This window comes from Aquarana catesbeiana, linkage group LG01 (genome assembly GCF_042186555.1).
Source record: "Aquarana catesbeiana isolate 2022-GZ linkage group LG01, ASM4218655v1, whole genome shotgun sequence".
Lineage (NCBI taxonomy): Eukaryota > Metazoa > Chordata > Amphibia > Anura > Ranidae > Aquarana > Aquarana catesbeiana.
Window position 1 is genome coordinate 952447301 of NC_133324.1, and position 13456 is coordinate 952460756.

The 13456-nt window shown below is 46.2% G+C and overlaps 1 protein-coding gene across 2 annotated transcripts in view; it reads left to right on the forward strand.

The window, feature by feature from the left end:
* Positions 1 to 13456, forward strand: part of LOC141121844 (C-C motif chemokine 21a-like) — a 43720-nt gene that overhangs the window by 12387 nt on the left and 17877 nt on the right. Inside the window, exon 1 of one of the 2 annotated variants that reach the window (XM_073611586.1) lies at positions 4530 to 4653. The exons of the other annotated variant lie outside the window; for it this stretch is intronic. Within the exon in view, the coding sequence (XP_073467687.1) occupies positions 4581 to 4653 (73 nt within the window). The 5' untranslated portion in view covers positions 4530 to 4580. Of the gene's footprint in view, positions 1 to 4529; positions 4654 to 13456 lie in introns of those variants that run through there. 2 annotated transcript variants of the gene reach the window in all.

Sequence of the window (13456 nt, forward strand, 5' to 3'; positions counted from 1 at the left end):
ATAATATAAGACGCAAATATCAACTCCAAATCTGTTTTACTTCTTAGTCTCGATATCAATAAAGCATTCGATAGTGTATCCTGGGATTTCCTTGACTTAGTTCTGAACCCATCTACTAGGATTAGATTACCAGGCTGTAATTCAGACTTTTTCAGACTAGGCAGAGGAACGAGACAGGGTTGTCCCCTATCTCCCTTATTATTCGCATTAGGGCTTGAACCCTTAGCTACAGCAATACTGCACAACCCAGATATAAAAGGTTATAAGTCTAACAATAATACCTATAAATTGAGTACCGTATATACTCGAGTATAAGTCGTTCCGAGTATAAGTCGAGGCCCTAATTTACCACAAAAAAATGGGAAAAACTTATTGAGATGCAGACAAGCAAAGAAAGTGTTTCCACCGCTCAGGCTGACACTGACCCAGGTGTAAGTAGAAGTTTCAGAGCAGAAGAGCTCCAAGTGCTGGCTGAATGCTAGGCAAAGCAGGCTTGAATGGAGGAGAAGATTTGGATGCCGCACACTGGATGTAGTCAAAAAACTTCACTTTATTGAAAAAATGGGATCATCAAAACAACAAGACTGTCATGCAGAAAGTACAGGTAAGCTGACGCGTTTCGCACTCAGGGCTGAGTGCTTACTCAGAGCTATGAGTAAGCACTCAGTCCTGAGTGCGAAACGCGTCAGCTTACCTGTACTTTCTGCATGACAGTCTTGTTGTTTTGATGATCCCATTTTTTCAATAAAGTGAAGTTTTTTGACTACATCCAGTGTGCGGCATCCAAATATTCTCCTCCATTCAAGCCTGAAAAACTTATTGACCCGAGTATAAGACGAGGGTGAGAAATGCACAGCTACTGTAAGTGGAAAAGAGGGTCAACAATGCCCATTTGCAGCCTCACTGTGCCCATTTGCAGCCATAGGTCCCCCAAACTTCAAACTCAGTAGTTAAGGGTTCCTAGATGCCCCCTAGCTGCAGCCAAAATTTGGGGTCTCTGAACACAAAGGGTCCCGAAATGACATTACTGCAGATGGACACAGTTGACCGACTTTGGGGCCCCGTATCTCGGGGTCACTTAGTGCTAGGAATCCCAAATTTGGTGTACAAACCCAGTGGAACTAGCACCATAAACTAGCCAAAGCTGGGGTTCCTAGCACCAAGTGGTCCTGAAATACGGGGCCCCAAAGTCGGTTCAAAAAATGTCAAGCACTTTTCTGCAGCAGAGAATGACATTTTCCGAACCGATTTTGGGGCCCCGTATCTTGGGGCCACTTGGTGCTAGGAACTCAAGCTTTGGATATATTGTGGTACCAGTTCCTCTGGGTTTGCACACCAAATCTGGGATTCCTAGCACCAAGTGGCCCTGAGATATGGAGCCCCAAATTCGGTTCGGAAAATGACATTTTTTGCTGCAGAAAAGTGCTTGACTCAAGTATAAGTCGAGGGGGCACTTTCAGCACAAAAAAATGTGCTGAAAAACTCGACTTATACTCGAGTATATACGGTATGTATGCGGACAACATGGTATTATTCCTCACACAACCCAATATTGCTTTACCAAATTTACTACATACTCTTAAAACTTTCGCCTCACTATCTGTCCTAACAGTGAATGTCACCAAATCTATAGGAATGCCAATTAACATCCCATCATCCCAATTAGACTCCTTACGTTCCTCATTCAATTTCTCATGGTCAATGGATTCTCTCCCTTATCTTGGTATATATCTTACACCAAATATTAATGACCATTCCTTAAAAAACTACACCCCATTAATACAAAAAATGAGATTGACGCTCAAATTATGGAAATCTTTTAAAATATCGTTTCTTGGCCGAATTACAGCGATTAAGATGACAATCTTACCAAAAATGTTATACCTATTTAGAGCTCTCCCAATCAGATTAAATAAAGTAACTATTACTAAATTCCAAACAGAAATCAATAAATTTATCTGGTCAGACTCCCGTCCACGTCTATCTAGATCAGTATTACACAATCCACAGAAAAACGGTGGTCTGGGTCTCCCAGACTTCTGGCTTTATTACGTAGCCGCCAGATGGTCACAAATAGCACAATGGCACATTCCCAACCCCAAAGTCCCATGGGTTAGATAAAAGACTCCATCCAACCATATTCTATCTCAAGTATATTATGGGGTAATAAAGTATCAACTCACATCCTAGACAACCTTAATCAATTAGTCTCACATTCATATCAATTATGGAAACTACATAACAAAAAATATAACTTAACCTCTAACACACCTCCACTTGCATCCTTTATTGGTGACCCAAAATTCCCCCCTTCCTCAAATGAGAGAGGAGACTTTTCATGGTGGACAAATAATAACCTAATATCCCTCTTTAATTTTTTAGAAAACAACAACTTCACTTCATTCTCTTCATTGAAATCTAGACATCACATCCCCAATACTGAGTTTAATAAATTTCTCCAAATTAGACATTTTTTTAGTACATATTTCCAAACAGTAAACTCACTCCCACCATCATTTTTTGAAAACATTTGTCTAAAAACACCTAGGAGAGCAGGTCTGATATCTGAAATCTACTCTAATCTAGTCAATAATGCAGAACAATCCAAACTTCCCTATATGCTTAAGTGGGAACAAGAATGTGATTTCTCATTTACAATGGAAAATTGGGACAAATGTATCTCTAACTTACACAAATGCACAAGATCAATCACGATCAAAGAAACTGCAATCAAACTTTTCACAAGGTGGTATTATACTCCAGTAAAAATTCATGCTATTTTCCCTGACACCCCCCATACATGTTTCAGAGGTTGCAATTCATCAGGATCCTTTTCTCATATCTTCTGGGATTGTGATAAAGTTACTCAGATATGAAAACAACTTGAAAAATTTGCCTCCAAAATTTCACATAGTAACATAAACCTCACTAAATATAACTGTCTCCTATTTTCCCCTATCATCGGTCTTTCCATACATAATATGAGATTGATCCACACAATATGTGTTGCTGTACACTGGTTGATAGCATACCATTGGAAATCCCCCACAGTTGCTCTTTCACATTTGAAAGCCAGAATTAAAAATATTAATTTAATGGAAAAAATATTCCACACAATACAAAACACTAACCAATTCTACACAAAGAAATGGGACCCATGGTTTAACCATGCTAATCTCTTCTTTAACACTGAATAATTCTACCAAATGCTGAAGTTCACTGAAGAGTATTATATTAATATAGAGCTTTATGTATAATAGGAATATTTATATTTTTATATATAAATCTGTACTCCATTCAAGAACCACTTAATATATTTTGTTATTCCTTTTTGTAAAAATTACTTTGAGTGTACATTGTATGGCATATGTCAATAAGCTTTTTGTACTATTTCTTTGTACCAAATAAAAAAGTTTGTAAACAAAAAAAAAAAAAAAAAAAAGAGAAAGATATTTAAGGCTTGTAGTGCCATGTTGCGACAGTAGATGTCAGTGTAGTACCATTATTCAGATGAGCTTAAAAAGTCCATCTGAATATACTTGCCTCATTATGAAATCATATATTGAATTAATACAGAATTACCATTAGTTATTCATAGATGTATGTGATTGCAAGGCCTCGATAATTAGTAAGGGTGAGTAGGCACATACCAGTTAGGTAATAAACTGTATATAATACTAAAATATAAAAATTAAAATTAAACAAAAAAAAATTAAGTAAAATTAAATAAGATTAAATGATATGGAATTTGCAAAAACACACAAAATTACATGTATCAATATTCACACATCTGCATAAATATAGAAGCAGATGCACAAATGACTTATAATGAGCAGTGTATTGAGGGAGAAAAAAAAAAAACACAAAAAACACAAGAAAAAAATAAAAAATTAAAAAATAAAAATTAAAAATTAAAATAATTGTCTTCCTGGAAACTAAAAAATGTTTGTAGATTTTTCTAGCTCCATTGAGCGGGATCGTGTCTGTATCTGCGTCTGTCTCCACGTGAAGCCGGGGTGTTCCAGATAGGAGCTGGGCGGGTTGTAGAAGGAGTACGTGGGAGGTTGCTGGGATCTAGAAGACCTAATTTTGTCAGGATGTCTTGACCTTCGGTGATGTTGGTGGCTATGTAGGTGGTACCGTTATGAGGAATTAGGGGAAACCCCATCTGTACCGGATCCTTGCTGTGGAGAGAACTGAGGTGATTTCTTTCATTTTTCTGCGTCTATCAAGCGTTACCTGCGAGATGTCCAGATAAATCTGTAACTGAACTCCATCTAACGTGATGTTTCTTATGCCCCGTGCAGCACGTATTATTTCTTCTTTAATTAGGAAATCTTTCATACAAAATACAATATCTCTGGGGGGTTTATCAGGCGGAGGTTTAGCTCTAAGTGCTCGATGTATGCGGTCACATTTGAAGGATTCGGGGTTTTGCTCTGGTAATAGAGACTGGAATAATTTTGTGGAGTATGCGATTAAATCTGTGACAGATTCTGGAGCTCCTCTTATTCTAAGATTATTCTTTCTGTTTCTATTGTCCAAATCCTCCACGTGTGCTTGCAACTGGGTAAAAGCTGATGCAAGAGATTCATGTTCTCTGGAGAGATCATTATAAGCAATTGATCGATCATCGTGCTTATTTTCTAGCAGGTCAGTACGTATTCCTATTGCTGCAATTTCCTGGGATAAGGTACAAGTGGATTTTGGTATCTCTGTTTGGAATTTAGTGAGCAATTTAGTGTATAAAGCTTCTAAATTGTTGTCCAAATCTGATTTAGATAAGGGAGTGTACTCACTGCTTTTTGAAGATCCTGTGTCCGTCTATTGTAGGTCTTTAGCAGGAGGATGGGCGGCAGATGATGTAGGCAGGGTGCCAGCGCCATATTTAGCCATGCTTTTCTCCTGTGATCTAAGCAGATAGGGAGTTGGAGACTTCTGGTGGCTCCATCGTCTTTTCTTCCGCGAATTCGGCATGCACAGATGATAGTCTGCGGGGGTATCTTACTTTCAGGCCGTTTTTGTGTGATTATGACCCCGTTTAGGTGGCTTTAAGCCCTGAAGGCGCCGGAGCTCTGATTAGAAGCCACCGCTCCGTCCCATGCCGCGCATGCGCTCCCGCTTTAAAGTGTTTGTAAACCCTTTTTTGGGACTTCTACCTATAGGTAAGCCTAGAATAAGGCTTACCTATCGGTAGTGGAAATATCACCTAAATGTGTGCTGTTTAGGAGATATTTCACTTGTAGTCCGCTGATAAAGTGAACGGTGCATGCACAGGGAAGAAACGAACCTCCGTGCCGTTTCTTCCGTAGCGTGTGGCGTTACTGTGCGCATGCGCGGCGAATCACAGAGCCGGAATCCACGGCCCGGAAGGAAGAGGGGCTTGAAGATGGATGCTGCCTACACAGGGGACATCGCTGGATTCTTTTGCAGGTAAGTGTCACATAATGGGCTAGTATGTGATGCATACTAGCCCATTATGCTTTTAATTTGCAGGCTATACAGGGAGCAAAAGAGGAAGTAAAACCCATCAGGGTTTACTTCCTCTTTAACTGACAATTGCGCGGTTTTGCGACGTTTTACCCAAACAAAATTGACGTCCTTTTTTTCCCACAAATAGAGCTTTAGTTTGGTGGTATTTGATCATGCGTTTTTTTTTGTTTTTTTTCTGCATTATAAACAAAAGAAGAACGATAATTTTGAAAAAAAAAAAAACACAATATTTTGTACTTTTTGCTATAATAAATGTCCCCATTTAAAAAAAAAAAAAAAAAATTTTCCTCAGTTTAGGCCGATATATATTCTTCTACATATTTTTGGTAATAAAAATCGCAATAAGCGTATATTGATTGGTTTGCGCAAAAGTTATAGTGTCTACAAAATAGGGGAAAGTTTTATGGCATTTTTATTATTATTATTTTTTTTACTAGTAATGGCGGCGATCTGCGATATTTTTATTGGGACTGTGACATCATGGCGGACAGATCGGACACTTTTGACACTTTTTTGGGACCATTGCAATTTATACAGCAATCAGAGCTATAAAATGCACTGATTACTGTGTAAATGCCACTGGCAGGGAAGGGGTTAACAGTAGGGGGCAATCAAGGGGTTAATTGTGTGTCCTAGGGAGTGATTCTAACTGTGGGGGGATGGAACTGCCTGAGTGAGGAGAGCGATCTGTTGTTCATACTTAGTATGAACAACAGATCGCTCTCCTCACCCCTAACAGCATGGAGATCTGTCTGTTTACATTTACATTTACATTGACTGTACACGTCACTACATAGAGTACTAACCTGGCACTATACCACTCCAGCCTGCCCTATGCCACCGCAACCTGCCCTGTGCCACCCCAACCTGCCCTATACCATGCCAGCCTGCCCTATACCACCTCAGCCTGCCCTATGCCACCGCAACCTGCCCTATGCCACCGCAACCTGCCCTGTGCCACCCCAACCTGCCCTATACCACGCCAGCCTGCCCTATTCCACCCCAGCCTGCCCTATGCCACCGCAACCTGCCCTATGCCACCGCAACCTGCCCTGTGCCACCCCAACATGCCTAATGCCACCCCAACCTGCCTAATGCCACCCCAACCTGCCCTATACCACTCCAGCCTGCCCTATACCACCCCAACCTGTCCTCTGCCACCACAACCTGCCCTATGCCACTGTAACCTGCCCAAAGCCACCCCAACCTGCCCTATACCACCCCAGCCTGCCCTATGCCACCCCAACCTGCCCCATGCCACTGTAACCTGCCCAATGCCACCCCAACCTGCCCTATGCCACCCCAACCAGCCATCCCAACCTGCCCCATGCCACTGTAACCTGCCCAATGCCACCACAACCTGCCCTATGGCACCCCAACCAGCCACCGCAACCTGCCCTATGCCACAGCAGCCTGCCCTATACCACCCAAGCCTGCCCTATATCACCCCAGCCTGCCCTCTACCACCGCAACCTTCCCTATACCACCGCAACCTGCCCTATACCACCCCAACCTGCCCTATATCAACCTAACCTGCCCTATACCACCCAGCATGCCCTATACTATCATTCACAGGGGCCATTCGGGGATGCGCCCCGTGACTGTGCATTGCCTGCAGGGCACTGGGCAGGATAGACAGGAGGGGGGGTGACACTATGTTTTGCTGCACCAGGTGACACCAACCCTAGTGACACCACTGTAGTGGCGTTGCTTTGGGGGGGCGGGCTGCACCGGGTGACACCCACCAGAGGGGTGACACCGGCCCGGGCTGCCGCCCACCGCTACATACTGTACTAAATTGCTAGTGGTTGCGAGTGTGAGCAGGGCACCAAGCCGTGCGGGGGAGGCTGCCTGTAACCACTCCCCCATCTTAAGCTGTGGCTGTGTGTCCCTGTGTGATCTCCATTGTCTCCGGAGGCAGCCGGAGTTGGTGGGCAGAGCTGGGGGTGTGGCTGCCTCCTCCACTCCTCCCACAGACTTCTTCACTCTGGCTGATCCCGCAGATGCAGGAGAAAAAGGTGAGAACAGTCCGTGTGTCTTCATCTCCGGGCATGCTTTAAGTTACTGTACACATCACTACATAGAGTACTAACCTGGCACTATACCACCCCAACTTGCCCTGTGCCACCGCAACCTGCCCTATACCACGCCAGCCTGCCCTATACCACCCCAACCTGCCCTGTGCCACCCCAACCTGCCCTATACCACGCCAGCCTGCCCTATACCACCCCAACCTGCCCTATGCTGCCCTATGCCACCGCAACCTGTCCAATGCCACCGCAACCTGCCCTATGCCACCGCAACCTGCCCTAAGCCACCCCAACCTGCCTAATGCCACCCCAACCTGCCCTATACCACGCCAGCCTGCCCTATACAACCCTTAACCCGCCCTATGCCACCGCAACCTGCTCTATGCCACCCCAACCTACTCTATGCCACCCCAACCTGCCCTATGCCATCCCAACCTGCCACATGCCACTGTAACCTGCCCAATGCCCCCCCAACTTGCCCTATGCAACCCAACCTGCCCCATGCCACTGCAACTTGCCCAATGCCACCCCAACCTGCCTTATACCACCTAGCCTGCCCTATGCCACCGCAACCTGCCCTATGCCACCGCAACCTGCCCTATGCCACCGCCACCTGCTCTATGCCATCCCAACCTGCCCTATGCCACCGCATTCTGCCCTGTACCACCCAAGCCTGCCCTATATCACCCCAGCCTGCCCTATATCACCCCAGCCTGCCCTATACCACCGCAACCTGCCCTATACCACCGCAACCTGCCCTATAGGGATGAGCTTCGTGTTCGAGTCGAACCCATGTTCGAGTCGAACATCGGCTGTTCGTTCGTTCGCCGAATTGCGAACGATATGGGCCGTTCGCGCCAAATTCGTGTGGCGCGTCACGGCCCATAATTCACTGCGGCATCGCAGTGCATTGCTTGCTGATGATTGGCCAAGCATGCACTATGACCCGCATGCTTGGCCAATCACAGCGCCGCCTTAACAGAGAGCCGTAATTGGCCAAAGCCAAGGAGGCTTTGGCCAATTATGGCTCAGGGGATTTAGTACACGCCCCACACCATATAAGGCCGCCTGCACAGCGGCCCTGTGCAGTGTGTTCCGGTGTGCTGAGAAATAGAGAGAGAGAGAGACAGTGTCATTTCATTTGAGTTAGCTAGATTAGGCTGGACAGTCAGTCAGTTAGCTGCACTTAAAGTGTATTGTGTATATATATGCATCCCAGGTGTTGCATATATATATATATATACACTGTATTCAGTTTAGCTAGATCCGTTCCTGTTATCTTCTAGACTATTTACATTTAGTGCAGTGCGTCCTGCTCACAGTGTTCAGCTAGATCCGTTCCTGTTATCTTCTTACTGACAGGCAGGCTTGTCTTGTTACAGTAAATACAGCTACCTGAAGAAAATTGCTGGTGTTCTTTTGATCCTATTAGTACCACAGTCAGGCAGCTAGACTATTTACAGTTAGTGCAGTGCGTCCTGCTCACAGTGTTCTGCTAAACCTACAAGTTAGTAGGGTGCGTCCTGCTCACAGTGTTCTGCTAAACCTACAAGTTAGTGGGGTGCGTCCTGCTCACAGTGTTCAGCTAAACCTACAAGCTAGTGGGGTGCGTCCTGCTCACAGTGTTCAGCTAGATCCAATTCTGTTATCTTCTTACTCACAGGCAGGCTTGTCTTGTTACAGTAAATACAGCTACCTGAAGAAAATTGCTGGTGTTCTTTTGATCCTATTAGTACCACAGTCAGGCAGTTAGACTATTTACAGTTAGTGCAGTGCGTCCTGCTCACAGTGTTCTGCTAAACCTACAAGTTAGTGGGGTGCGTCCTGCTCACAGTGTTCTGCTAAACCTACAAGTTAGTGGGGTGCGTCCTGCTCACAGTGTTCAGCTAAACCTACAAGCTAGTGGGGTGCGTCCTGCTCACAGTGTTCAGCTAGATCCGTTTCTGTTATCTTCTTACTGACAGGCAGGCTTGTCTTGTTACAGTAAATACAGCTACCTGAAGAAAATTGCTGGTGTTCTTTTGATCCTATTAGTACCACAGTCAGGCAGCTAGACTATTTACAGTTAGTGCAGTGTGTCCTGCTCACAGTGTTCTGCTAAACCTACAAGTTAGTGGGGTGCGTCCTGCTCACAGTGTTCTGCTAAACCTACAAGTTAGTGGGGTGCGTCCTGCTCACAGTGTTCAGCTAAACCTACAAGCTAGTGGGGTGCGTCCTGCTCACAGTGTTCAGCTAGATCCGTTTCTGTTATCTTCTTACTCACAGGCAGGCTTGTCTTGTTACAGTAAATACAGCTACCTGAAGAAAATTGCTGGTGTTCTTTTGATCCTATTAGTACCACAGTCAGGCAGCTAGACTATTTACAGTTAGTGCAGTGCGTCCTGCTCACAGTGTTCTGCTAAACCTACAAGTTAGTGGGGTGCGTCCTGCTCACAGTGTTCAGCTAAACCTACAAGTTAGTGGGGTGCGTCCACCTCACAGTGTTCAGCTAAACCTACAAGCTAATGGGGTGCTTCCTGCTCACAGTGTTCAGCTAGATCCGTTTCTGTTATCTTCTTACTGACAGGCAGGCTTGTCTTGTTACAGTAAATACAGCTACCTGAAGAAAATTGCTGGTGTTCTTTTGATCCTATTAGTACCACAGTCAGGCAGCTAGACTATTTACAGTTAGTGCAGTGCGTCCTGCTCACAGTGTTCTGCTAAACCTACAAGTTAGTGGGGTGCGTTCTGCTCACAGTGTTCAGCTAAACCTACAAGTTAGTGGGGTGCGTCCACCTCACAGTGTTCAGCTAAACCTACAAGCTAGTGGGGTGCGTCCTGCTCACAGTGTTCAGCTAGATCCGTTTCTGTTATCTTCTTACTGACAGGCAGGCTTGTCTTGTTACAGTAAATACAGCTACCTGAAGAAAATTGCTGGTGTTCTTTTGATCCTATTAGTACCACAGTCAGGCAGCTAGACTATTTACAGTTAGTGCAGTGCGTCCTACTCACAGTGTTCAGCTAAACCTACAAGTTAGTGGGGTGCGTCCACCTCACAGTGTTCTGCTAAACCTACAAGTTAGTGGGGTGCGTCCTGCTCACAGTGTTCAGCTAAACCTACAAGCTAGTGGGGTGCGTCCTGCTCACAGTGTTCAGCTAGATCCGTTTCTGTTATCTTCTTACTCACAGGCAGGCTTGTCTTGTTACAGTAAATACAGCTACCTGAAGAAAATTGCTGGTGTTCTTTTGATCCTATTAGTACCACAGTCAGGCAGCTAGACTATTTACAGTTAGTGCAGTGCGTCCTGCTCACAGTGTTCTGCTAAACCTACAAGTTAGTGGGGTGCGTCCTGCTCACAGTGTTCAGCTAAACCTACAAGTTAGTGGGGTGCGTCCACCTCACAGTGTTCAGCTAAACCTACAAGCTAATGGGGTGCTTCCTGCTCACAGTGTTCAGCTAGATCCGTTTCTGTTATCTTCTTACTGACAGGCAGGCTTGTCTTGTTACAGTAAATACAGCTACCTGAAGAAAATTGCTGGTGTTCTTTTGATCCTATTAGTACCACAGTCAGGCAGCTAGACTATTTACAGTTAGTGCAGTGCGTCCTGCTCACAGTGTTCTGCTAAACCTACAAGTTAGTGGGGTGCGTTCTGCTCACAGTGTTCAGCTAAACCTACAAGTTAGTGGGGTGCGTCCACCTCACAGTGTTCAGCTAAACCTACAAGCTAGTGGGGTGCGTCCTGCTCACAGTGTTCAGCTAGATCCGTTTCTGTTATCTTCTTACTGACAGGCAGGCTTGTCTTGTTACAGTAAATACAGCTACCTGAAGAAAATTGCTGGTGTTCTTTTGATCCTATTAGTACCACAGTCAGGCAGCTAGACTATTTACAGTTAGTGCAGTGCGTCCTACTCACAGTGTTCAGCTAAACCTACAAGTTAGTGGGGTGCGTCCACCTCACAGTGTTCAGCTAAAGCTACCTGTAGAAGGCTGGTGGTGTTCTCATACTACAGGCAGGCAGTTGATTTTGCTAGCTGCAGTATCAGTACATATATATATATATATATATATATATATATCCCAGCTTAGGGCAGCTACAGGCCATTAGTATGTCTGGAAGGCCAAGAAGGAGAGGCAGACAGTCACAAGCCAATAAGAGAGGGCAAGCAGGCTCTGTGTCTAGTGCTGGTCGTGGAGACGGTGCATCCTCATCAGCACGTGGCCATGGGACACGCTTGGCCTTTTTTTCGGCAGCTGGCCATGTTGAGCCGCAACATGCGGAAGACTTGGTCGAGTGGATGACCAAGCCGTCCTCATCCTCCTCATCCTCTCTCACCCATGCCCAGGGTACTTTGTCTGGCAAAGCAGCGGCCTCTTCCCTCGGCTCAATGTCATCAGTGACTCCTTCCCTAGCCCCACCATGTCCTCCTGAGGAGTCCCTCGAACTGTTTGACCACAGTGTTGGGTACATGCTCCAGGAGGATGCCCAGCGTTTGGAAGGCTCTGATGATGATACTGAGCTCGATGAAGGCAGTAACACGAGCACGGACAGAGGGGGTGCCCAAGAAGGACAGCAATCTGGCAGTCATGCTCCCCCTGCTGCAGCATACTGCCAGGTTTGCTCCAGTGATGAGGAGGGAGGGGATGATGAGGTCACTGACTCAACGTGGGTGCCTGATAGGAGAGAGGAGGAGGAGGAGGAGGAGGCGGCACATCACCAACGAGGCAGGATGCCCTCCAGGGGCCAGCCTAAGGGCAGCACATTGACTGCATCACACCCCAAAGCTCCACGTGTGCAGGGCGCTGCAGTCTCTGCGCGTTATTCAAAAAGTTCTTTGGTGTGGGCCTTTTTTGAGACGAGTGCATCAGATCGCACCGCTGCTATTTGCAACATATGTCTCAAGCGTATCTCGCGTGGCCAAAACATCTCCCGCTTCGGTACCACATGCTTGACCAGACATATGTTGACCTGCCATGCAGTTCGTTGGCAAGCGTATCTAAAAGACCCACACCAAAGAACAAAGAGGACCTCTCCTTGCTCCTCATCAGCTGAGATTTCCAACCCCACTAGACCTTCAGTCCTCTCTGAGACCTGCACTGAGAGGAATGAAGGTGTAGAATTAGGTGTGTCACAGCCAAGTACTTGTGGGCAATCTGCTTTTGGTACACCGACGTCAGATTGGACCAGGCAAATTTCTCTGCCCCAGCTGCTGCACCGCCAAAAGAAGTTTGCTCCCAGCCATCCACATGCCCAGCGGTTGAATGCTAGCTTGGCAAAATTGCTAGCACTTCAACTGCTGCCTTTTCAGTTGGTAGACTCTGCCCCCTTCCGTGAGTTTGTGGAATGTGCGGTTCCTCAGTGGCAGGTACCCAAACGCCACTTTTTCTCACGGAAGGCGATTCCGGCTCTCTACCAGCATGTGGAAGGCAATGTCCATGCCTCGCTGGACAGGGCGGTCAGCGGTAAGGTGCATATTACCGCTGACTCATGGTCCAGCAGGCATGGACAGGGACGTTACCTAAGTTTCACGGCGCATTGGGTGACTCTGCTGGCAGCTGGGAAGGATGCAGGACAAGGTGCAGTAGTGTTGGAGGTTGTTCCGCCACCACGCCTCCAAAATGCTAATGATTGTGACACACCTCTCTCCTCCACCCCCTCCTCTTCTTCTTCCTCCATGGCCTCTTCCTCGGAACCAGCGGTGCTCCGTAGTCGTTCAAGGGGCTACGCAAGTACGCAGGCCAAAAGATGCCATGCGGTGCTTAAACTGGTGTGCTTGGGGGACAGGAGCCACACTGGGGCAGAGGTTCTGTCAGCTCTGCAGGGGCAGGTTCAGAGGTGGTTGACGCCACGCCAACTTAAGGCAGGAATGGTGGTTTGCGACAATGGCACCAACCTCCTCTCTGCCCTCCGACAGGGACAAATGACCCATGTGCCCTGTTTGGCTCACGTCCTTA